General features: G+C 40.2%; 2 protein-coding genes across 2 annotated transcripts; both read left to right on the forward strand.

The window, feature by feature from the left end:
• The first annotated feature begins 8,681 nt into the window (after positions 1-8,681).
• LOC120565219 (mucin-2-like) lies at positions 8,682-11,451 on the forward strand. The gene is made up of 3 exons (XM_039810774.1): positions 8,682-8,846; positions 10,095-11,294; positions 11,387-11,451. Exons 1-3 carry the CDS (start codon positions 8,687-8,689, stop codon positions 11,449-11,451), a joined length of 1,425 nt encoding a protein of 474 aa, XP_039666708.1. The 5' UTR covers positions 8,682-8,686.
• Positions 11,452-18,278: 6,827 nt separating this feature from the next.
• LOC120563316 (transcription initiation factor TFIID subunit 11-like) lies at positions 18,279-24,780 on the forward strand. Its single transcript, XM_039807413.1, has 5 exons — positions 18,279-18,365; positions 20,807-20,977; positions 21,301-21,984; positions 22,890-22,950; positions 23,646-24,780. The coding sequence occupies exons 2-5, from the start codon at positions 20,818-20,820 to the stop codon at positions 23,713-23,715; spliced, it is 975 nt and encodes a 324-aa protein (XP_039663347.1). The 5' UTR covers positions 18,279-18,365; positions 20,807-20,817; the 3' UTR covers positions 23,716-24,780.
• The last annotated feature ends 729 nt before the right edge of the window (positions 24,781-25,509 follow it).

The raw sequence follows: 25,509 nt of genomic DNA on the forward strand, positions 1-25,509 counted from the left end.
CCTAATCATATTTTTCGTGATTCCATACCTGTTTAAGGTTAAAAAAAACATCTTACAATTAAATTTTTTTAATTTTTATTTATTTACAGGATGTCCACTAGAGTGGACAATAGGATCATTTGATTACGAAAACAGACAAATTTGGTAGATGTAGAGTCATTATTTACATGAAGATAGTCCTGATGTCCACTATAATTGACATTCATAAAATGGCAAATTTTTCAAAAGATACATAATGTAGTTGCTATCCGAACTCAATATATGATTCCTAACACCTTAATGAACAAGAAAATATATGATTATCATAGTAACAAAACCATATTTGACTCATCTCTTATCTTTCCATAAAATGTGCTTGTTCCTATGCTGTCCATTTTGGATTGAAAGATAGAAGCGGTTCCCGGCCTCCCAGCCAATCAAATAACACATCACTGAAAAGCCCAGGATGTCCTCTGTACAGTACAGCAGGAATTAAGAGACTTGCACAAAAGATTCCAAGGAGAGAAATGAAACTCAAATGTCCACTACAGTGGACATAAGTCAATGGGCTGGGTCTCAGGAGGATCACATTAAGACAATTACAAAATCAGCCTATTACCATTTTAAGAATATATCCAGGGTTAAAGGACTTATGTCTCAGCAGGATTGTCCATATTTTTATCTACAGTAGACTGGACTACTGCAACGGTGTCTTTACAGGTCTACCTAAAAAATCAATCAGACAGCTGCAGCTGATTCAGAACGCTGCTGCTCGAGTCCTCACTAAGACCAAGAAAGTGGATCACATCACTCCAGTACTGAAGTCTCTCTACACTGGCTTCCAGTGCCTCAAAGAATTGATTTCAAAATACTCTTGCTGGTTTATAAATCACTAAACGGTTTAGGGCCAAAATACATTTCTGATCTGCTGCTACACTATGACCCACCCAGACCTCTCAGGTGGTCTGGGACAGGTCGACTTGTTGTCCCCTGAGTCCGAAATAAACAGGGGGAAGCAGTGTTCAGTTTTTATGCTCCACATATCTGGAACAAACTCCCAGAAAACTGCAGGTCTGCAGCAACTCTCAGTTCTTTTAAAACAAAGCTAAAGACCTGTCTTTTTGATGTTGCCTTTCTTTAAATAACTGTTCATTTGTTATACTGAAGTTGCATTGATGACACTGTATGACACTCAATAACTGCTCTTTAATGTTTAATTTTTTATACTGTACTGTAACTTTTATTCGCGTATTTTATCTCTCAGTTCTTTAAATTCTTAAACTATCAATTTTATTCTTGTCTTTTAATGTTTTAATTAGTTTTTAATCGTTTTCCAACTGCTCTTTAACATTTTATGTAAAGCACTTTGAATTGCCCTGTTGCTGAAATGTGCTATACAAATAAAGCTGCCTTGCCATGCCAAGAACTTGCAATGTGTAACTATGAGACCAGCCCTTGCAGCCTCGAAACACTACGGCCCACCGGGAAAAGTCCCAACTCTCCTGATGGCCAGTCCGCCACTGGACCTGATGCATGTGGTTGTTGTTTGAGCTGGTAAAAGATGCCAGTGTTGTAGTACTTGAGATCCATCTTGGTATCCAGTCCACTTTTTGAAAGTCTCGCTCTCGAAATCTCGTCTCCATCTCAGATAAAGAGGAATCTGGATTTTATTTCAAAACTGGTCAACCAATGTGTTCATGTTGAATGTTTGTGATAAACTGAAGCATGAAGGGTTCCTTTATGTTTTGAGAAAATTCTCCTCCTCCTTAAGCTAAATAAAGTCTTTAAAAAGTATCTAGGATCAGCTGGAAAATGCACAAAGCTGAAAATGGCTGTTTTTCTGACACCATGAAAAGATTAAAAACGTTTTAGAGATACGCTGGCCGGTGTACCTGAGTTCCTGCCGAGACACCAGTGGGTGGGTCCCGTCGCTCCGCGAGCACTGATTGGTTTCTTTGCTACGTTGCCTTCTTTTGTTTGACACCGACAACACGCGTCACATTAACCTCTGCATCCATGCACTTACCGATACTGACCTTAACACCTCATTGTTATAACACTATAACTTGCTTTAATGTATTTGACCTTTGTGCATCAGACGTCCTGGGAAGATGCATGTGTGTTCACTTTCCATGCATTTGTTTGAATCATGTTACAGCAAAAAAATAACCAAACTATACAAACCGGTTAGTCTTGGCTCAGTTTTGGTTAAACACTCTGACCTGGTCTGTCTGCTAGTTTTCATGCACGAGTTGTTTATTTAGTTAGTTAGTTACAGGTTGCGATTTGTGAAGAAAGCAGAGTTGTTTTTTTTTGGATCATGCACAACAAAACATGCAACAATTAAATCCCCCTTTCAATTCCATGGGTATAGTGCCACTTGGCTAGCCATGACAAAACGCTAATGCACTTAAATATCCAATGGAAAATAATCTCAGAATGAAAGAGCACAATGTGGTGTCAACATAAAACAGAGCGCTTTCAAGTCGGAGAGCTTAAAGGGAAATTTCACTGCTGGAAAGCTGAATATATCTTTAAATTGGGTCACTAATGTAGTAGAAATGTGAAAAGAAAATTGAAATTGGGGCCTTCTAGGCCGAGATAAGCCAGAAAATGTGTTTTTGACTCATATGGATGAAAGACACCAAATCCCAGAATGCACTTGCTTTGCTGCTGTATGAGGCCACTCCCAAGCCACGCCTACCCTTTACAGACAGACAGTGAGACGATCAACTCAACAAGTGTGTTTTATTGTCATTTCAACCATATACACGAAAAAACGTTTCACCGTGGCTCAAGTGGTGTTACACATTTAAAACATGCTTTTTTTTGTTGCCACAGCTGATACATTATCCGGACTTCTTTCAGTGGATTGATTGATAGCTGTCCTCCAGAGTGAACAAAACTGCGTCCATGGCAACGCTCTGCTTTTCCATGGCAACGGTGTGTTATCCTTAGCAGCGGTCTGTTATCAAGAATTATTACATGGCTTGCTTGAATTCTAATGTAGAATGCGGTCTGTTATTTTCTTGATAACAGACCGCTGCTAAGGATAACACACCGTTGCCATGCAAAAGCAGAGCATTGCCATGGACGCCGTTCTGTTCACTCTGGAGGACAGCTATCAATCAATCCGCTGAAAGAAGTCCGGATAATTTAGCCTATCTGCTGTGGCAAAAAGTGGGGAAACGTGGAGCAACTTCTGTCCTCCAATTCAAGCAATGACAGCAGATCTGATGAGCGTCTATCGCTAGTATCTTTCTAAACCGTCTATGATCGCTAGCTACGCAGCAACAGCCGTAGGGACAACAACGCTAATTAGTTAGCTTACATTGCAACTTGTTTAACGTTAACTTACAGGTGTTTCAACATGCAGCGGCTTTGCAAAAAGGAAACGAGATGAATGAGGACATAAACGTCCACATAAATATTCCCAAAGAAGCCATTCACCGTGTCTCACTTCACCGTCAACATAAATGTTCAGTTTACTGTAAATTAGAGCAGCCGATAGCCCGCTAGCTCACTACAACGCTTCAGCTAATGTTGTGTCAATTCCTGCAGTGATTAAAACAGCAGCTGGGTCATTTGTCCACCACGGCAGCACCTCATAAAATATACGGCTACTACCACAGCCCGTAAGGTGGTGTTGAGTAGCTAATAGACGAAGGATTGCATTACAGAGTTTTTACGTTGCTATGGACGCAGGATTCCAACAGTAGAGACGGAACAGACTATTTTCTCTAGTGGAAGCAATACAATCGTATTTAAATCAATAAACTCCCATTTAAATCTATATTTTATCAAGTTATTAGTCAAATTATTGATTTATTTGGTAAGTAGCCATGTAATAGCGGGATAAGAGTAGGGTAGTTTTAAGCGAATGGACAGGCCCCGACAGGGTGATCAAGACCCCTCCGGTTGCGTCGGGGTCCTGATCACCCTGTCGGGGTTGTATTCGCTATAACAACCGCCTCGCTCTACATTATCCCTTACATAACAGACTGCATTCTACATTAGAATTCAACCAAGCCATAAAATAAGGCTAACACATAGCTACTAGCATTAGCTCTTGGTGGGCTGTGGTATAAACATTGAGTATAAACACAGCGTAAATTTGCGTGGGATGTAGCTAGAATTGTCGGCATTTTACAGTCACAAACTCCACCAGCAGTTAGCAGTTAGTTGGATACAAATCACCCCATTTCTGCAACAGGCAGTCCGGGGTAACACAGCCCACCTCCACTAGTAGTCTTACCCGGTGACAGAGCAGCAGGCTGGATTGTCCACAGCCATAGATATATAGTCCACAGCAATATTTCCACAACAACAAAAACACAGCACAGCAGTCTCTGAACTCACGTTGGGAGTTTCGTTAAAGTTTGAATGTAGTCCAGTTTGTTTAATGAGCGGACACTTGCAAGCAGGATTGGTGAACAGGTGTCTGGCTAGCGTTAGCTTTCCACCGGCACACTCGTTCAACGCTCCCCGCTGATGAGGTCACTTTACCGGCCACAGGTATCGAGCACCACCGCTGGTCTCCGTGCAGGCAAAGCTTGCGTAGTGTGTTGAGTATTGCGTCTGTAATAAAGTGGTCTGCATATTCTCCGATGTGTTCAAATGTATCCCGGTGGTACACGTGTGTGGTAGTTTGAATGCACATAATTGTTGTTCTAAAATTTCCGTCGGGATGAACAGTTTCTGCTCCTGCTGAGAAGCTAAGCGAGGATTCAAGATGGCTGACACTCGTTTTTTCCTCGGCAATCTCCGGAAAAAGCCGACAGTCCAACCCCCTTTGGGCTATGCGGAAGTGGCTCCTAATACAGGCTGTAGTCTTTTGCCTCTGGGCAAAAAAACCTCAGATGACGCAAAAATCGTCATTTTGCGTCATCTGAGGCTTTTTTCCAGACCCACAATACAGAGATCTCCCCTCTCAGGGGGACATGAGGGAGGGAAGCACGGTCATTCAAAAATACTAACAGGTTTCTACTGATACAAAGCTTAATGCTAATCGGTGAAGTTTCCCTTTAACCACATTACTATTATGTATCTAATATATATGTGACGGGTTATTGTGATTGTTGGTTGCTCTATTTTGCATGTATGGATTTACACAATGAACATGTGTATAGTTGCATTTGGGAGTTATATGATTCAATAGCAAATAATTGCAAACTATTTAGATCTGCAGGGCTCACTCGGTGCATTTTGTGCCAAAGCAATAATAAATGACTATAGTCATGTGAACAACTGACTTGATGTTCATATAAATCGTCATATATAGTATGACAAAGTTTAATAGTCATTTGAGGATTGTGCAGAAGCGATTGAGAAAAACTGTAAATGTGAATATGTTCTAGTTTCTTCTCTCCTCTGTGACAGTAAACTGAATATCTTTGAGTTATGGACAAAACAAGATATTTGAGGATGTTATCTTAGTCTTTTTGGGAAACACTGATCCACAATAATCAAAAGATTAAACAACTGAAACCTGAATAGCTTTGGGGTTTGGACTCAGTGGTGTAGTCCACGTGATAGGCAGGTATACACAGTATACCCACTAAGAAATCTCCAGGATCTCCATATACCCACCCAAAAATGTGCTATGATACGCAACAACATATTTTTGTGACAAACCTTTCAGTTCAGATATTTGTATTCACAAATACGGGGCTGAGTAATGTGACAGCAAACTAAACAAACACTGCAGAACATGCAGACAGACTTTTCTCATATTTCATCGACCCGCACTTTGCTGGACGCAGTGCGTAGTGTGTGCGTTGCGACCGGGCTCAAATGCTCATTTTCTGGTGTGAGGCCCTTGAGTGTGACACCCTTGAGTTACCGATCAGGCACACATGTCTAAACCATGTCCGACAGGACGGGACAAAGCCATTCAGTGATTTATAAAACAATAAAATATATCATTCTGTGACAGATAACCAATGTTGAGATTTCAACATACAAAAGTACACCCACGCAACCTGTGGTCACTCTGTGTGATTTTGACTATGATGCTTTATCGCTGTAATTTGATACGAAAGACAACACAAGCTGTCAATGTCATGTTCAGCTGTTGGGTGAACAGTCTCTGATGTCATTGTTGGTTGTTCTTTTTAAATGTACTTCACGTTTTCACAATTGACACAGAAACTGTGTTGAATCATGATGACTTTTGACTATTGTTCCCGTTGCTTTGAGTAAACAAGCCATGATAACAGGGTGGTCTGCCGCTTGAAGTCATGATATATAAACTCAGATTTTTCTGTCTGAAGACACAGAGCTGCAAACTTCCATCAACTACGAAAGTTTATCCTCCACTTGGAACAACGTTTGAACCGTAAGAAACATCTTTTTTCTGTTATCATTGTTTGTATTGCCATTTTGTCAGTGCTGTTTTTGGTATATTGTATTTGTTATATTTGATGAAGATTTCATCACTTGTTTTGTTGCCATGTTTGTTTTACTCTTTGAAGGACCAGTTATTGGTCTTTGCCTGCTACGTGTCTTCTGGATACAACTTGTACTTTCTGACTGTTTGTGCATTAATATTGGATATAATTAAAATTATTAACTTTATTTGCCGTGATGTTGTGCAGATTGTTTATCTGATAAAAGGATGACAAAAAACACAGACATACATTTCTGTAAATATAAATCTTTAAATTCAGCCTTTAAAACTTTTTTCCACTTAAGAATAATGTTTGTATGCTTGTTTTCCTCGGTTCATTTCAATCACAGATTTTCTCGAAATGAGGATAAATATCTTAAAACAAGACATAAAAAAACTTGCATTTTATCATTTGAATACCGGTAGTTGACTTTTCAATAGATGATTTGATTTGTTCTGTAGTCAGGTCAAATAATCTCATACTACAAAGAAATAATGAACATACAGTGCAGGATTTATTTGTGTGTCATTGACAATAAAAACTTTATTTTAAGTATGAATTTATTTTCGGATGCTTCTGCAAATATACTTTTAGGGACATGAACATATATGTCTGTAACTATACTTCTTTAAATTAAGACTTTAACTACTAACACTGCTTTTTTGAATAGATGATCTCATTTGTTGTGGAATCAGGTAAAACAACAGTAGATGAAGTTCTTCAGCACAGTGTTCTGCAATAATTATTAATAATCAGAATCATCACTGATAGTTCTGCTTTTTCTCACCATGTGCTCCTGACTTTTCTTTAGCAGAAACATGTTTTAAACTCTTCTCACCACCAGACGACCCTGTTTACTGTAAACTCAGCTGAGTCTACACCTTTAAAAAGTTCTGTTATTTGACAAATGAAAACGAATGTTTTTCTCAAAAGCCCTGAAACTTTTAGGTTTTTGACAGAACTCATTTCCAGTTTCTAAAGTGTACTTTTACCTTTTTTGCCTTTATTTATTCAGGGAAGATTCACTGAGAGGCAGCTTCTCTTTTGCAGGAACGCCCTGATCACATTCACACAGTTACAGATTCATAACAGGAAGCTGCCCAGTACAACCACAGTCTGATACGCTGGCCACTGAGAAGCTCCACTGGAGCGGTTGGGGTTAAGGGATTTTCTCAAGGGCACCTCAGTGATGGCAATGAGGGAGGGACAAGAGCTGATCTTTCCCTTTCCCCACCCAGATTTTTTCCTCTTGGTCTATGGATTGAACCGATGACCTCCCGGTCACAAGCTCGCTTCTTTAACCTTTAGGCCACCACTGCCCTTTTGTTGAAGATACCTACATACTTTTACTTAAGAAACATTTTCAATGTAGGACTTTTACTTGTAACGGAGTATCTTTACATTGTGGTATTAGTACTTTTACTTAAGTAAAGGATCTGAATACTTCTCCCATCACTGATCAGGTTACATCTTTGAAGGTCCAGTGTGTAACGTTTTTGTGTTGCCCATTCACAAACTTGTCCCATTTCATGAATATTTAACACCACCACCAATTCCAAGTATTCCTTTTGGCTTGAAATTTTACATTTGCATTTGCATGAACTGGGGTAGACACTCCATATTCATGCTCCATCTTGAAATACGTTAGCCGGTAAGGGACATACAGGACATGCTGCTGTGCCTTTCGCATTTTCACTGTCACACAAAAAAGAATGAACATTGGAGCTGCCTTCCAAAGATGGAAAGACCTGATGAAGGAAAAGGGGATCGAAAGAGACAGCGAACGGCTACAGTAGCTGTAAATACGTACTTTGAACTGTGTGGCGCGAGAGAGTTGATTGCGATATATGATCTCAAAGCTAGATGGGAGAAATTCCCACACATTGGACCTTTAAAACAATAAATAATAAAGTTAATAAAGTGCACGTTGCTGTTCTTGCAGTGATGATGAACAATCAGCGACGGCTGTCAGACTGGTTAGCTGTCACATTCTGCAAACTCATGATGTTAATCATGAACACCTGAGGTTGGCTGATTACTTATGGTTATTATTTGTTGAGTTGTTGGGTAGTTAGCGCATGGCTCTGTTTCAAGCTCTCTTGTGGGACATTTCAATCATTCTTGGGGCCTCCTGGAAGCCAAGCAGCTGCTTAGTTTACTTATGCGTAGGGCTCTGGCTGCTGCTGTAAATGGAGCATACTCTTCTTAGGTGTGGGCTGAGCCCAAAATGGCTTCACCCCTGCAAATGAAAACAATTTGACTCACCAACATCATCCTCCTCTAACCCTGATGATGTTTTCTCCACAGAAACCGTTGACATGAAGTTTGGGTTGCTGGTGGTATTGGCGGTGGCTGTTCTGGTGCCCAGCCTGTCCGAGGGCCGGATCGTCTCTAGATGCGAACTGAGAGAAAAGCTCGGGCAGGCGATCACGCTGCCCCCACGTCTTCAACAGTTCAAGCAACAATACCTGGCAAGAGGTGAGGTTAATAAAACTCCTGAGAGTTAAATAAGTCACATCATCACCTCCAGAGTGACCAGCATCAATCACTCTCTGAGATAATACAGAGCAGGTAGACAGATAAGAGTAAGAGAGTTTGTTCCTGCAGACAGGAAGAAAAACTCTGCAGAAAGAGATGTCCACATGCAAAAGATACATTAATTAATTAATTGATTGACAACACAGCAGTGACTTGACATGTAAGATAAAAAACGTATAGGGCTGCAACTACAGCTGGGTGATATGGATAAAATCAAATATGATATTTTTGACCAAATTCATCGATGTCGATATTGCGGCGATATTGTCGGGTTGACTTTTGGTGCTTTCACAAAACATTTACACAATGCGATTTGTGATAAATAATCATCAATAATGTTGATATGTTGACTAAGTGAGTAAAGGCAAATAATAAAACAGAACAGTCTGGTAAGATCAGAAAATGACATCACTTTACTGTAATGCAGCCTGTAAAACCATGAAAAGACAACACTTATATTACGATATTACGATATCCAAAATTTGACACGATATCTAGCCTCATGTATCTATGCTGCTATAACATCAATATATTGCCCAGCCCTGCCTGCAACTAACAATTGTTTTCATTGATGATTAATCCGTCAATGATTTTCTCCAATAATCCAGGAGTTTTCAGTAGCGTTTTATGTAAAAAACTAATTGGTGGGGCACCAACCATTTCAAAAGATAGGTTTACATACTAGTAAAACTGCAATACTCTGTATTGCTCTCTGTTAACATGTCAACAAACAGCAAACAGCTCCATAAAACACTACACTACACACACACACACACACACACACACACACACACACACACACACACACACACACACACACACACACACACACACACACACACAGCCTCAAAATTACCTCTGTCACTAACCTAAATTGGTAATGAAATATTTAAGGTGACACAAACCAGAAGAAATGTGCCCAACATACATGAATAGTATTGAGCACAACAACATGAAGGCCACAGACTTTTTATGGATACAGATCTATACAAACCCATTCTATGTCATTGACATTAATAGACCAGCATACCTATCAATCGATCCAACGCAACATGACCAATTCACAGACCAGCACCATAAAGGCTGTGTCCCACCTGCAGGGGCATAGAGAAACATTCTGGGCCCTGTAAAAAAGCATTCTCCATTGGCCTCTCCCTCTCATCTGCATGCATGGCTTGTTTGTTGCAGTTATCTGTGAGGTGAACAGCTGGTCCCATCTCAACACCGGCCTGGTCAAGGTGTTCGGCAAACGCACAACCACAGCCACGCCAACAACTATGGTCAATGAAACTACTATCCAACTAAATACCGCCCAACCAATCCCAACAGATGCCACAAATTCACCCCTAGTCATAAACAGAAGAAAGCGTGCGGCGAGCAGCGAGGCAGGCAGCGTGGTGTCTGACTCTGCTACTACAACCACAGCCAAGCCAACAACTCCGGTCAAAACACGACAGACTACCATCCAAAGAACTACCAAACCAAAAACTCCAGTCAAAACACGACGGACTACCATCCAAAGAACTACCAAGCCAAAAACTCCGGTCAAAACACGACGGACTACCATCCAAAGAACTACCAAGCCAAAAACTCCGGTCAAAACACGACGGACTACCATCCAAAGAACTACCAAGCCAAAAACTCCGGTCAAAACACGACAGACTACCATCCAAAGAACTACCAAGCCAAAAACTCCGGTCAAAACACGACGGACTACCATCCAAAGAACTACCAAGCCAAAAACTCCGGTCAAAACACGACAGACTACCATCCAAAGAACTACCAAGCCAAAAACTCCGGTCAAAACACGACAGACTACCATCCAAAGAACTACCAAGCCAAAAACTCCGGTCAAAACACGACAGACTACCATCCAAAGAACTACCAAGCCAAAAACTCCGGTCAAAACACGACAGACTACCACCCAAAGAACTACCAAGCCAAAAACTCCGGTCAAAACACGACAGACTAACATCCAAAGAACTACCAAGCCAACAACTCCGGTCAAAACACAACGGACCACCCACACAACTACCACTGCTCCAACGACCACTCAACCAATCCCAACAGGTGCCACAAAGTCAACCCTAGGCACAAACGGAACCGGAGCTGGCAACAACAGAAGAAAGCGCGAGGCAAGCAGCGAGGAGTCTGACTCGGCAGAGATGGACTCGGGGCTGGAGGAACTGCTGAACTGGCGCAACGAGACGGCGGATGAAGACGAGGCTGAGGAAGACGAGGCTGAGGAAGATGGGGAACATGAGAAGCAACCCAGTGAGGAAACCGAGTCGTCTCTCGGCCTTTACGGGATCTTCCAGCTGTCTGACGAGACCTTCTGTAGTTCTGGTTATCGCTCCTCCAAAAACAGGTGCAACACAACCTGCGATTGTGAGTCTTTCAACCAGACACATACAGACATGATGAATATTTAAATGACATATTTTGCACATTAAAAACTGTTCTTTTTTCTCCCCCTGAAGCCTTCACTGATGACAACATTACGGACGACATTGATTGCTTTGTGAAGACTGATCAGTGGGGGTAAGTTTCGAAATTTATCTCTTATTGTATTGGAATTGTTTAAGTTAGAATGAATATTGCATATAGATAGTGTAAAAGTAATGTATATGTAATAAAACTAAAAAAAAATGTGACTTTTTGGACAGGTGCCAAAAAGTGAGCGTCTGACAAGAAGTAGTTGCTGTCTGTAGGAGCACCCTGTGCCTTAAGTCCTTTTTTTTCCACTTGCTCCCAGAGCTCGTTTGTTTAAGCAGCAACATACAACCTATATCAGTCCTTCCAGAAAACGCAGAGTTTTTTTGTGATTGTTGCGGGCAAAAATCCTTGATTATGCGGAACGTTTTCTTAAAAAATGCGATGGAATATGCGGGATATTTATGCAATTTTATGCAATGAAATTGCGGGAACTTGCAAAAAATTCGGGAACTTGCAAAAATTGCGGGAAACTTGCAAAAACTGCGGTTTAATGAAAAAGTGAAGAAAAAGTGATTTCCCCAACACCCTGCTTTTTTTAAACTTAATTTCCAAAAATAGTTTACAGATATTCAGTCATTGCAATAAGTAAACAAATAAGATACAACAATATATACAAATAATATAATATCAAAGTAAAAATAAAAGTAATAGTCTAAACAGGGAAATAAAAGATACAAAAGAGACAGACTTTCAAAAATCGTTAATAATATAGCAGCAGGACCTTAAACAGATAATATCAGATATTAAGATAGGTTTCTTTTTGGATACCAACTTAAGAGCTCAAATATTTACTAACCCTCTTTACAATATTACATAATTATTCCCAGGCGAATGGCTGCTTGTAATTTGTATATGTGACTTTTCCCGAATGGGGATTATGAAATCATGCAAGCACTGCATATTTTGCGCAGAAATCGGCAATTTATGCGGTGAAAGTCCGGCATATTTGAAAAAATGCGGCCCCCGCATGAATATGCGGACTTTGCTGATTATGCATTGAATTATGTGATCGCTTTATAGTCATTTATAGTGGCGGTGCCTGTTTGATAATAAAAAATATTTAGTTATTTTTTCTTTTACGTTACCAAAGTCATGTTCGGTGTCACATGGGTAAATCCTTTAACTCAAAACATTATCTTTTTTTAACTTAAATTAAGTAGTTTTGGTTCCAAAACATAACCAAACTGCGACACAGAAAACGTTAAGAACATGTTTAAATTGGGAGCTTTACATTAAAAAAATGCGTTTAGTTATGAGCCATTATTTCCTGCCACTGCTAGGGGCGCTATTTTATGAAAAGCTCCTGTGGGTCGTATTAGAGGGTGGGGATAAATAACTCATAGTCTCTCATTACCAGACCATGGTCTGGCTAGTCCACACAGCATTCCTGGATGGGAGAAAAACGTGCTCTGCTTTATTGGTATTTCTTGAAACCAATCACAATCATCTTGGGCGGTGGTGAGCGCAGGGCGAAGCAATGGTGCCTCTGCAAAATAGCCTCAGGAGGGAACTTGTTTTGGTGGAACGTGTACGTTCAAAAGTTGTTTTAGTCGTGCAACAGAAAACTCAGATTGGACAGATAGTCTAGCTAGCTGTCTGGATTTACCCTGCAGAGATCTGAGGAGCAGTTAACCATAGTCCTCAAAATTACAACACGAAAAAACAAACACCGGCGAAAAAATATGCATCCGGCGGAATTTCCTGCGGCACCGAAGCAATCCCGGAAGTGGAACGTTGAGTATATAGACTTAACAACTCATAGCGTTGTATGGTTAGGAGGACTTGTTGGTTGGAAAGGTGGTTTCTGCCTCAAAATGATTCAAATTAATGAATGAGGCTTATATTTGACAGATTATAGCCACCCAGAACTTTGTACCTTTTGAAATACCTTTTTAAAAGGGACACTACAACCAGTACATTTTCCAACGGAGTTTTTAACGGGCTGCACACACTCCCACAGAAAGCAATTTTGTCCTCAAGGATTTTGATTATTAGCAATAATGTCTAAACCATCCAAGGTAGACAGACCATGAGCTAGGATGTTTTAAAAGAAAATGAATTGAATTCAAACAGTAAAGAATAATGAAACAATAAAATGATAAAAGAATATGCTGTTTACTGACAAATTGATAACGGCTGTACTAACATTTTTTTACTTTTTTCTTTGTCGCAATAGGTTGTTTTTAGACTCTCGCGAGTGCAAATATAACACCACGCACTTCTTCGACGAAAGTTAAAAAGAAGCTGACACGTTCTCCACCTGCTGCTGAAGCTCATGCCAACAATCATTTCTTCTACCTTTAATGTGACCTCCGACCCGCATGGTTTAATCTCAAACATTGTGGAGCATGTCACAGTTTTTCATTTTAATTAACCAGTGAGATTTCTTTAATAAAGTTATTTTGTTTCAGTTCCTTTGTGGGTGAATTTGCCCCCAAAAATCACCAGAACTTGAAGTTGAACTGACAAATGTATCTCAGTAATTTGAATAGTTTTGATGATATTGTTTTACCTACTTCTGCTATCTGTGATTTTACAATAAATTTATATCTGCAATATATGGTTTGTATTTGAGTTTTTATAAAAACACAGACTGATCTTAAATCTTTTCTGATCAGATTACTTATTCTGATAACTTACAGTAAGGCAAGGCAACTTTATTTACTGTATATAGCACATTTCTGCGACAAGGTACAGTCATCTATTCAAATTCCCTTTTTAGCAGTGATATCTGGAAATGGATTGAGGAGACTTCACAGATGACCGATTTAGATGTCTTCAGATTAGATGCAGCTTTATTCAGATCTTTTGAGTTACTTTCACCAAAATAACAGCGGAAATTTGACTTGGCAGCTAGCTTGTGAATTCTTACCACCGGATCAATAAAGTCTCCTCTTAAGAGTATTCATAATATTTTGCATAATTAATATGAATATGCAAAGTAATTAAAGCTATAAAAAATAGAGAAGTAAAAACGTACAATAGGCAAGTAGGAGAAAATGAAAATACTCAATTAAAAGTACCTTACAGTTGTAATGAAGTACGGCATAGTTACATTCCACGGCTGATAAAATGATATTTACGCAAGGAAACTTGGTACTTAGCTAAAGCTAATTAGCAGTAAGATGCCTCCCTTCTCCATGGATGATTATCACAAACTTCTACTGAAGATTGCAGTTCTGGAAACCAAAATTCACAGGTTAATGGAAGTAAACGTGGAAGTGAATGGACCATATGGGAATGACTTGGCGCAATAATGTGGAACTGAGGAATGCATGGTGGTCCTTCTTCTCTGACATTGTCGCCAGAAACAATAATTCACATGCTATGTTTGCTACTGTTGACGGGTTAACAAACCATGCATTTTACTGTTTGGGTTGCAGAGATAACAGCTACACCATTTTATAGCAGACACGTGGAACTAGTTTGAATCACATTTTGAACACACTGGCATAAAAGAGCTCCAAGATACAGACAGAAATGTCAAAAATGTTACAACCATCCCCAGTCTCCCCTACTACAGTCCTGTTTCAAGGCAAGGCAAGGCAGCTTTATTTGTAAAGCATATTTTAGCAACAAGGCATCTGTTGAAGAGAATATAAAGAATATAAAGACAGCTAATGCTGACCTTACACCAAACGACTTTTCAAACGATTCCACTGTTTCAGACACATTTACATTATCGGAATGAAATCAAGAGTCAGCTAGAGTTGGGGCGCGCTCCCGTCGTCCCAGTCGTTTGGTGTAAGGTGGTCATAAAATCGTGTTGTTTGTTCCTACTTTGTAATGCGACCCAGAGCAGTATTTTCCGTTCTAATATCTAAACCAGAGAACGTTATGGTCATTAACAGAGTGAAAAGGTCGCAGTTTGACTACATTTAGGCCCCAAAACTACTTAATTAAAACATTGTGGTTTGTGTTAAAATCAGACGTTAGTTACTTCACTTTCAGTTGCGCACGTGACGCTGAACGCTGCTTCGTAGAGTAAACCTCACCGTTTACTTCATGTTCAAACGAAAATGAACCCCGGTATCCTGGGTGAAAGTCCTGTGTTTGTTTGACCCATGGTCACTGTCACTATAAATGTAAATATATGTCGTAATTGCTGCTTGATGAAACGACCAATGGAAGCGTTTTTCGGAGGAGTTAGTCATTCCCCGGCTGCATTGACAGTGCAGTGACGTTGACATGTCATAGTAGGAAAAGCACAGGTGTATTCAAAACCATTAATGATGGCTGCATTCCACTTAGGAGAGACCCTGGTATTAAACCATTAATGATGGCTGCATTCCACTTAGGAGAGACCCTGGTATTAAACCATTAATGATGGCTGCATCCCACTTAGGAGAGGTCCTCGTATTAAACCATTACTGATGGCTGCATTCCACTTAGGAGAGGTCCTGGTATTAAACCATTAATGATGGCTGCATTCCACTTAGGAGAGGTCCTGGTATTAAACCATTACTGATGGCTGCATTACACTTAGGAGAGACCCTGGTATTAAACCATTAATGATGGCTGCATTCCACTTAGGAGAGGTCCTGGTATTAAACCATTAATGATGGCTGCATTCCACTTAGGAGAGGTCCTGGTGTTGTGCATGCTGGCTCACTGAAATAGCTTACTGGGACACTTGATGGAATTGAGCCATCATTATCAATTTCAGCTGTGCTTTGCCTACTATGACAAGTCTGCTGTGAAAAAGGTCCATACAGGTATATTCAGACAGACATTATGAAATTAAAGCATGTAAACACATTCTAGGAAAAACCCAAAATACGTAAGAATCTGAAAATGAGCATGATATGGGACCTTTAATGTTTGATGTTCATAAACTAAAGTAAAATATCTGAATACTTCTTCCACCACTGGTCATATGATAGTACGCTAAATATATTTTGGTTTTGGACTGTTGCGTAGTTGGAGGAGGAAACAAGCACCTTGAAGGCACCACATTGATTCTGAAATGAGGAGTAATGAGCTGAAACCTGTGTGCAGTGGTCTACGTGATACTCAGGTATACGCAGTATACCCACTAAGAAAGCTCCAGGATTTCCATATTCCCACTTAAAAATGCGCACTGTCACGTAACAACATACTTTCCATTATAATTATATTTTTTAAATTTAGTACTATACTTGAGTGGATGTACTTAGTTACATTATAGAACTGGACCTGATGCATGTGGTTGTTGTTTGACAGCAGCTGGTAAACAACATACTTAACATTATATTTTTGATATATTTTGAATTGTCATCCATGTTTTTTTTCTTCGCATAGGCTAAATAAAGGTATTTTCACCGTTAATTGGTGCATAAAAGTGTATCAGAATGCAGGAAATAAAGTATTTGATGCTCACAATTTCCCTGGGGGAGGATCCCAGACCTACAACTATGATATGCCCCCCCCCCCCAGGCTCATATATACAGGCCCATACATATACAATACAGTATACCCCACTACAATACATTAGACTATACCACTGCCTGTGTGGGTGTGTAAGATGAGACTGTGTCTGTGCGAAGAAACAATGGTTACCTGTTGAGTTGTGACATGAAAAGCACCTGTTTGACTCTAACTGGGCTCACCTCACAGTGAACAAAGAGCTCAGGTGTTTGGGACTTTGCGTGATTAACATCATGAGTTTGCAGAATGTGACAGCTAACCAGTCTGACAGCTGTTTCTGATCATTCATCATCTGCAGGAAACCAGTGCAGCAACGTGCACTATATCACCTTCTTAATGTTTTAAAGATATGACCTGATCAGTGGTGGAAGAAGTATTCAGATCCTTTACTTCAGTAAAAGTACTAACACCACACTGTAAAAATACTCTGTTACAAGTCAAAGTACTGCATTGAAAATGTTACTTCAGTAAAAATATGTTAGTATCATTGGGAAAATGTACTGTAGTAGTAAATGTGCTCAATGCAGAAAAATCCTCACATTTTAGAAACTGGAAACGATCCAGATACAGTTCTATATTTAATGGTCTAATCAATTTGGCTGGAAATGATAGAAGCAGAGAGTTTTAATATTCAGGCTGTGAAACAGGTTGCTGTGAGTCGGTTGTGTGGTAGCCTGCTTTTTATTTGTTTATGTATTCACCTTCACAAAGGCAAATTCCAGGGTACTTATTGTTGCATTAAAAAGGTAAAAAGGTATTTCAAAAGGTACAAAGTTCTGTGCGGGCTATAATCTGTCAAATATAAGCCTCATTCATTAATTTGAATCATTTAGAAGCAGAAACAACCTTTCCAACCAACAAGTGCTCCTAACCTTGACCTCCTCGACGTTCCATTTCCGGAATTGCTTCGGAGCCGCAGGATATTTCGCCGGATGCATGTATCTTCGCCGATATCCGTCCCCTTCCTCTTTCTTTGTGTTGGCGTTCTAACCTCCGGTGGATTTGTGAGGACTATGGTTAACTGCTCCTCAGATCTCTGCAGGGTAAATCCAGACAGCTAGCTAGACTATCTGTCCAATCTGAGTTTTCTGTCGCACGACTAAAAACAACTTCTGAACGTCCACATGTTCCACCAAAACAAGTTCCTTCCTGAGGCTATTTTGCAGAGGTACCGTGGCTCCGTACGGCGCTTGTGATTGGTTTAATGCCAATAAACCAGAGCACGTTTTTTCCCCATCCCGGAATGCTGTGTGGACTAGCCAGACCCTCCTCCACAGTGCTGTGGAGGAAGGTCTTGTGTTGGGTGAACAGTCTCTGATGTAACTGTTTTAAACGTACTTCATGTTTAAACAATGGTCACAGAAACTGTGTTGAGTCATGGTGACTGAATATTTAATAGGCTCTTCAAGGAAACGAGCCATGATGACTCGTAAAACAGGTCGGTACACCGCTTGAAGTCATGGTATATAAACTCAGATTTTTCTGTCTGAAGACACAGAGCTGCAAACTTCCATCAATAAAGAAAGTTCATACTCTACTTGGAACAACATTCGAACCGTAAGAAACATCTTTTTTTGTTCTAATTGTTTGGATTGCCATATTGTCTGTGCTGTTTTTGTTATATTGTATGAAAAGTTTTATTTGATGATGATTTCAAAACTTGTTCTGTTGCCATGTTTGTTTACCTCACCACTCTGTTTGAAGCTAAACAAAACACAGAAAGATTATAAAATAACTTTTAATTTACTCATAAAATCAGCAATATATTCACCTAGGGCCAGTTTTTGGTCTCTGCTTACTTTAAGCTGTGAACAACTTTTACTTTACAACTGTTTGTGCATTAATGACGGATACAATTGAAAGGTATGATGGTGTGTTTTAATAACTTTACTCGTCCTGGTGATGATGTGCGGATTGGTTATCTGATTTTGTAGAATAAAGGAGGACACAAAAAATGTTTTCTACATGCAAATACACTTTTAAGAACATGAAACTACATTTCTGTTAATATACTTCTTTAAATTCAGACTTTAAGAGTTGTTTTTTGTTAAATGTTTGTATGCTTGTTGTTTTCGGTTCACTTTCCCCCGTTATAAATATCGTTATAAATAAATCTTGAAACAAGACAGAAAAAATTACACTTTATTATTATTATTTTATTACTTTATTTATTTTTTTATTGTGACAGCTGAAACATGAAAGGAGAGAGGGAGAGAGGGGGAATAACATGCAGGAGAGGGCAGCAGGTTGGTTTCGAACCCGTGGCCCATATGTCGAGGACTGAGCCTCTATATATGGGCTACATCTCTACTACTAGACCACTCAGGGACCCACACTTTATCATTGACAAGCTGTCCTTTAAACAGTTGATTTGTTTTGACTCTGGAATCAGGTAAAATAATCTCAGGTTCTCATAGTTATTTAATATAATAAATGCAATAATGTGTCTGATTCGGCGTTTAAAACTTTTTTGAAGAATTTTTGTATGCTTGCCTTCCTCGGTTTATTGCACTTGTCTCACAGATTTTCTACAAAGGAGGATAAATATGTCAAACCAGGACTTGCATTTTATCATTTGAGTAGTTGAGTAGTTGACTTTTAAATAGTTGATTTGACTGGTTCTGAAATCAGGCAAAATGATCTCATCCCACTGGCCAATATTTCACTTTTAACTTTATTTTAAGCAACAATGTGTTATTTATGAAGACATTTCTCAACGATCCTGTGAATTAAATGTTTCTTTTCAGCACACCATTCTGCAGTATTTAATCTGAATCACCGACAGTTCGTGAGCTTTTTCTCACCATGTACTCCTGACTTTTCTTTAGTTTTAAACTCTTCTCACCACCAGGCGACCCCGTTTACTGTAAACTCAACTGAGTCTACACCTTTAATAAGTTCTGCTGTTTGTCTGTGGAAACTGGTTCCAAATGCACCGAATATTTTCTCAGAATTACCACAGAACCATGAATCAGGCTAAAAGCTATATTCGTAGTTTCTGTCTCCCCCATGAGGAATTCGAAGTAATGACAACAAAACTGTAGGCGTGTCCACATGATACAAGCCTTCCGTGGTCAGCAATCCTACTGACTTGGAGTGAAGCTGAATGTTTCAACCTTTTTATCCATTACTTTTAGCTAATTATTTCAACTTTTATCTATTTTAAATGTTTTTTAGCTATTTATTTACACCATTTAGTAATTTCTTTTAGCAAACATTCTGTTCTCGCTTTAACTAGATTTTTATACAGTTTCAGATAACTGCAACATGTTGTGTTCAGGTGTTACAGATGATCTATTCTTTCATTTAGATCATAATTTATCAGTAGAGCTCCCTTTCACTATCGTTCTACGTACCCTCTGGGAACTGCAGAAGTACCCCCTGGGGTACAGCTACCCATGGTTGATATATAGAAGATTGTTTTTCATGGCATCATGTTTTGATGACCAAATGATGTAAAGATTTTCAGGCATTCTATTAAATGGACTGTTTTTATATAGCACTTTTCTAGTCTTAACGACTACTCAAAGCGCTTTAACATAGTACAGGAACCATTCACACACATTCATACACTGTGGCTGAGGCTGCTGTACAAGGTGCTACCTGCTCATCAGGTAAACACTCACACACATTTACACTCCGATGGCGCAGCATCGGGGGCAACTCGGGGTTCAGTGTCTTGCCCAAGGACACTTCGGCATGGAACTGCAGGGCCAGGGATCGAACCACCAACCTTCCGATTGGCAGGCGACCTCTCTACCACCGAGCCACAGTGGTAGCCCCTAATTAGCAAATTGCTTGGAAAAGAAGTGTACAAATACTGCCCTATATGGAGCATGCCCGGAAACTCCCTAGGTTTTGGGCTCAGCTCCAATTGTTTCCAACGTCTGGCTTTGCCCCTGCAAATGGAAACACTTTGCAGGGTTGAGGTACACTGTACACAGGGTGACTCACCTAACGCCCATCCTCCTCTAACCCTGATGATGTTGTCTCCACAGAAACTGTTGACATGAAGTTTGGGTTGCTGGTGGTATTGGCGGTGGCTGTTCTGGTGCCCAGCCTGTCCGAGGGCCGGATCGTCTCTAGATGCGAACTGAGAGAAAAGCTCGGGCAGGCGATCACGCTGCCCCCACGTCTTCAAAAGTTCAAGCAACAATACCTGGCAACAGGTGAGGTTAATAAAACTCCTGAGAGTTACATAAGTCACATCATCACCTCCAGAGTGACCAGCATCAATCACTCTCTGAGATAATATAGAGCAGGAAGACAGATAAGAGTAAGAGTTTGTTCCTGCAAACAGGAAACTCTGGAGAAAAAAATTGTCCACGGGCTCCCGGATAGCTCAGTTGGTAGAAAAGACAAAAAATAAATTTCTGGGTATCCTACCTCTGCAACAAGTATTTTCATTGATTTCGTTGATCATTTATAAATGATTTCTCTTCTTTTTCTTCTTTGCTTCCCTCCATCTGCGTGCATGACTTGTTTGTTGCAGTTATCTGTGAGGTGAACAGCAGGTCCCGTCTGAACACCAACCTGGTCAAGGTGTTCGGCAAACGCACAACTACAACCACAGCCGCGGCAACAACTCCGGTCATAACTCTTGCACCACAAGTAAATGAAACGACCGCTGAACCAACAACTATCCAACTGAATACCACCGGAACAACGATCACCGCACCAACTACCACCCAAACAACGATCACCGCACCAACTACCACCCAAACGCCTACCACCCAAACGCCTATCACCCCACCACCTCCAAACAGAAGAAAGCGCGGGGTGAGCAGCGAGGAGTCTGACTCTGCAGAGATGCACTCTAGCCAGGGGGAACTGCTGAACGAGAGCGACGAGATGACAACGCAGGGTGTCAACGGCACGGTCGATGAGGATGGAGACAAGGCTAAAGGCAGTGATAAGAGGGATGAAGACGAGGATGAAGACAGCGATGAGAGGGATGAGGACGAAGCTGAGGAAGGTGGGAAACGTAAGAAGCGATCCAGCGAGAAGCGATCCAGCGAGGACCGATCTAGCGAGGACCGATCCAGCGAGGACCGATCCAGTGAGGAGACCAAGCTTTCTTCTCTCGGCCTTTACGGGATCTTCCAGCTGTCTGACAAGACCTTCTGTAATTCTGGCTATCGCTCCTCCAAAAACAAGTGCAACACAACCTGTGATGGTGAGTCACATACAGACATGATGATAATTTTCAGTTTGTGTTTGTTTCTTAAAGAAAAGAGACTGCTTTATGACAGCAGGTGTGGTAAAAACACTACCTCTTTTGTCCAAAGCGGCCGCTAGAATCAACAGTTATCTAACCAGGAGGTCATATACTTGCGTTGAATGTTTTGCTCAAACAGAAAATCATTCTTTGGGGTCAGTTTTGAATAATTTACAATCCCGTAATTATCTCCATGTGTTGAAAGCCCGACTGTCGTCTGTCACTTTCCCTTTTAGCTTTTAGTTGTTCTTCGTTTAATTTCCTTCTTTTCTGTGACGTGAAAACCTGCAGACAACTGATTGGTCGGAGAGAATCGTCACTAATCACTGCGTCATCATTGCTAGCGACAGACAGGGGGTTTCCTGAACAAACTCCATATTTTTAAATAGTTTAGCCAGCCACATGCCGAGAATCCAAAACAACACGCCTTCGACGTTCTGTGTGTGTGTGTCGCGTTAGGTCACGGCAGTTTCCTGCGGCGTAGCTATGACAACCAGCCACGCTCGCCTCACACACGAGGCAGTGCTAAATCTGCAATGGAAAATGTAGGACGGGGCACCGCGGTCGAGCCGAGCCAAGTAGAGCTGGTATTTGCGGTGGGTAAGCGCCATATGACTCCAGAGTCGGTAATCGCTCCGAAGCTAATCATCATCGCTCAACAACACACACACACACACACACACACACCTGCTATTCTCTTCAAGAGATCGACGCACACACCAACGCACAAGTTTGTTCTTCTTGTTTGTTGGTAAAGGTCATTTGAGAAATTTCGCTGTTTCAGAAACATTTAGAAGTTACATATAAGTTACTTTTATTGAGCTATTTTGCATATTAAAAAACATTCTTTGTCTCCCCTGAAGCCTTCACTGATGACGACATTTCGGACGACATCGCTTGCTTTGTGAAGACTGATCAGTGGGGGTAAGTTTCTGTACAGCTAAGTTAAAGTGGTACTGTTACAAAATGCAAGTACACCTGGTTTACTCATCAACCATTTCTTTTAATTTAGCTTATTTGTGAATTGATTAAACTCTGCAAGGAGCCTGGACGATGTTCAAATGTTGTTGCAAAAGAGATGTTAAATAAAAGGTTTAAAATAGAATGTTTTAGTCAGTATTAGGGATGTAACGATGCATCGTGAATCGGTTAAGAGATAAAAAAGAAAGAAAATATAACTTTAAAATGGCCTAGGGCATAATTTACTTTAGATTTCACTTGTTTGACTTCAGACGTCAATACGTCTTTTTAGTTTATTTATTTGAAGAGATTTGTTTTTTATTTATTGAGTTATTTTGATGTGGGATTTGTTCTAGAAATCTAATTGTTAATTTGTTAATTTTTCTTCTTTAAGATAAAATACAATTTCAGTTGCACTTTTGATAAGAGGACACATCTGTTGTTTTGCACAGTTTAAATAAAAAAAAGTGAAGTCACAATGAAGATTATATTCTGTATCCAGGCAGGAAAGATACTAACAAACAAAATATAAGTGCAGGCATTTAACTTCAACCAATGAAGAGTAAAGAAACATTACAGTTATGGAACCATGTGCTGCTTATGGACAAATTAATAACTGCTGTTTTAACAAACTGTTTCACTTTTCTTTGTCACAACAGGTTGTTTTTGAAGTCCGCCTCTCGTCTGTGCCAAACTGGCACCAAGAACTACTTTGACGAGTGTAAATGAGCAGCTGACACGTTTTCCACCTGCTGCTGAAGCTCACACCAGCAATCATTTCTTCTTCCTTCAATGCAGAGCGTGAACTACGGGGGAGCTAGGGGGTGCTCGGCTCCCCTGAATATGAAATTTTGGGGGGGGTGTCTCTTTTGTGTAATGTGATCATTGTGGATTATTATGTGTAAAATTGCAAAAATATCACTCATTCATGCATGACGGCGATTTAAACCTAATTCACTTCAATAAAGATAACGATACGTGCTATTCGTGTCATAAGCATCAAGGCGTGGCAGCGCTGCGGTACAAATTCAACTCATGTTTAGTACATGTTGACTCAAAGAGTCGTAGGAAAAATATGAGCCATTAATCGGCGCGCAAAGTCTTTGAAATCCATTCTGCAGTAAGCATATAGCCATGGCAAAAAGAAAACAAGGCAGTTTAATTCATTTAGATTTTTACTAAGCAATTGTATAGCGATGATGTTAATAGCACGACCAATTCACCTGTTGCAAGCCCTGTTGGCACACCTCCCGTCGGGGAGACAACGCAAGAAGAAGCTGAAGAAATAATGTCCTCTCTGGCTGAAGATGGAGGTGGTAACAGCTCGTCAGAAGCTGGTCACCATCCTAACCCCTCTTGCTCCTCTCTCCCCCGTTAAATTGGAACAGCCAGCAGTGGAGAGACTGGAAGAGCCCATATAGGCCTACATGGCTGTTTGTTAAGGATCGAAGCTTGGGGTGCGTCGCTTAGGCCTAATTGAATGGAGGAGTTATGGTATTCTTCGGTAGCCTGAGTAACTTTAACCGTTGTTCATGTGAAATCTCAGAGACAGCCTGATGCTTTTTTTATTGACTATTTGTGGCTGGATGTTTGCTGTTTGACCTATCAATTCCTGTCGATAAAGTAGAATAGGGTAAATCCTGTATAGTGCATACACTTGTAAGTCATTGTAAGTCGTAAGAGCATTATGACTTACAATGACTTACCCCCATTATTTCAAATGTGAAAACTGAGAAAATGATTTTTGTCTCTTCTGCTATCTGTAACTTTCCAATAAACATATTTAGCAATTTATAGTTTGTGTTTGAGAACATGTTTATTATAAAAACACTGACTAAATCTTAACTCTTCCTTGATCAGACTACTAATTCCTACCACTGTAAAGACAGTGTGCTTGGTGTGTTCACCTTTTAGTGCATAAGGAATATAACATTCAACGCTGGTATCAGACTCATTTTCTTTTGCATCCTGACCAGTTTAGGCTACAGCTGAAAACACAATGACACATTGTTGAAATTGCACTTCATAAAAAAATCATCGACAACATCGGAACTGTCTGTGCTTCTTCAGTTGGGGTCTAACTGTCATACGTTAGTCAACGACTAACAATAAAAAGTGTTAATGGGGACATTATTAACGATATAGTCAAGAAGAGATGTGAACCCCCGTTACATGTCTCCGTGGCTTTGAGTTCTGACCTCAGGAACAATCAGGAGGTTGGAGTTAAAAGGATCTGAGGGACGGAGCAGGCACAGATGTTTCAACCATGTCCGACAGATAAGAGGGGCAAAGCTATTCAGTGATTTCTAAACAAATGAAAATAAAATTCATTCTGTGACAGACAGGTAACCGATATGACACTAGGAGACGACACAGGTGAAACCCTATGATCAGTTTAAACAGTGATTTCTAAACAAATGAAAGAATTTTTAAATTAATTCTGTGACAGACAGATAACCGACGTAAGGATTTAAAGATATAACCTTTCGTTATAAGATACAATACAGCTTTGCACCATACATT

Source organism: Perca fluviatilis, chromosome 1, assembly GCF_010015445.1.
Source record: "Perca fluviatilis chromosome 1, GENO_Pfluv_1.0, whole genome shotgun sequence".
Classification (NCBI taxonomy): Eukaryota; Metazoa; Chordata; class Actinopteri; order Perciformes; family Percidae; genus Perca; species Perca fluviatilis.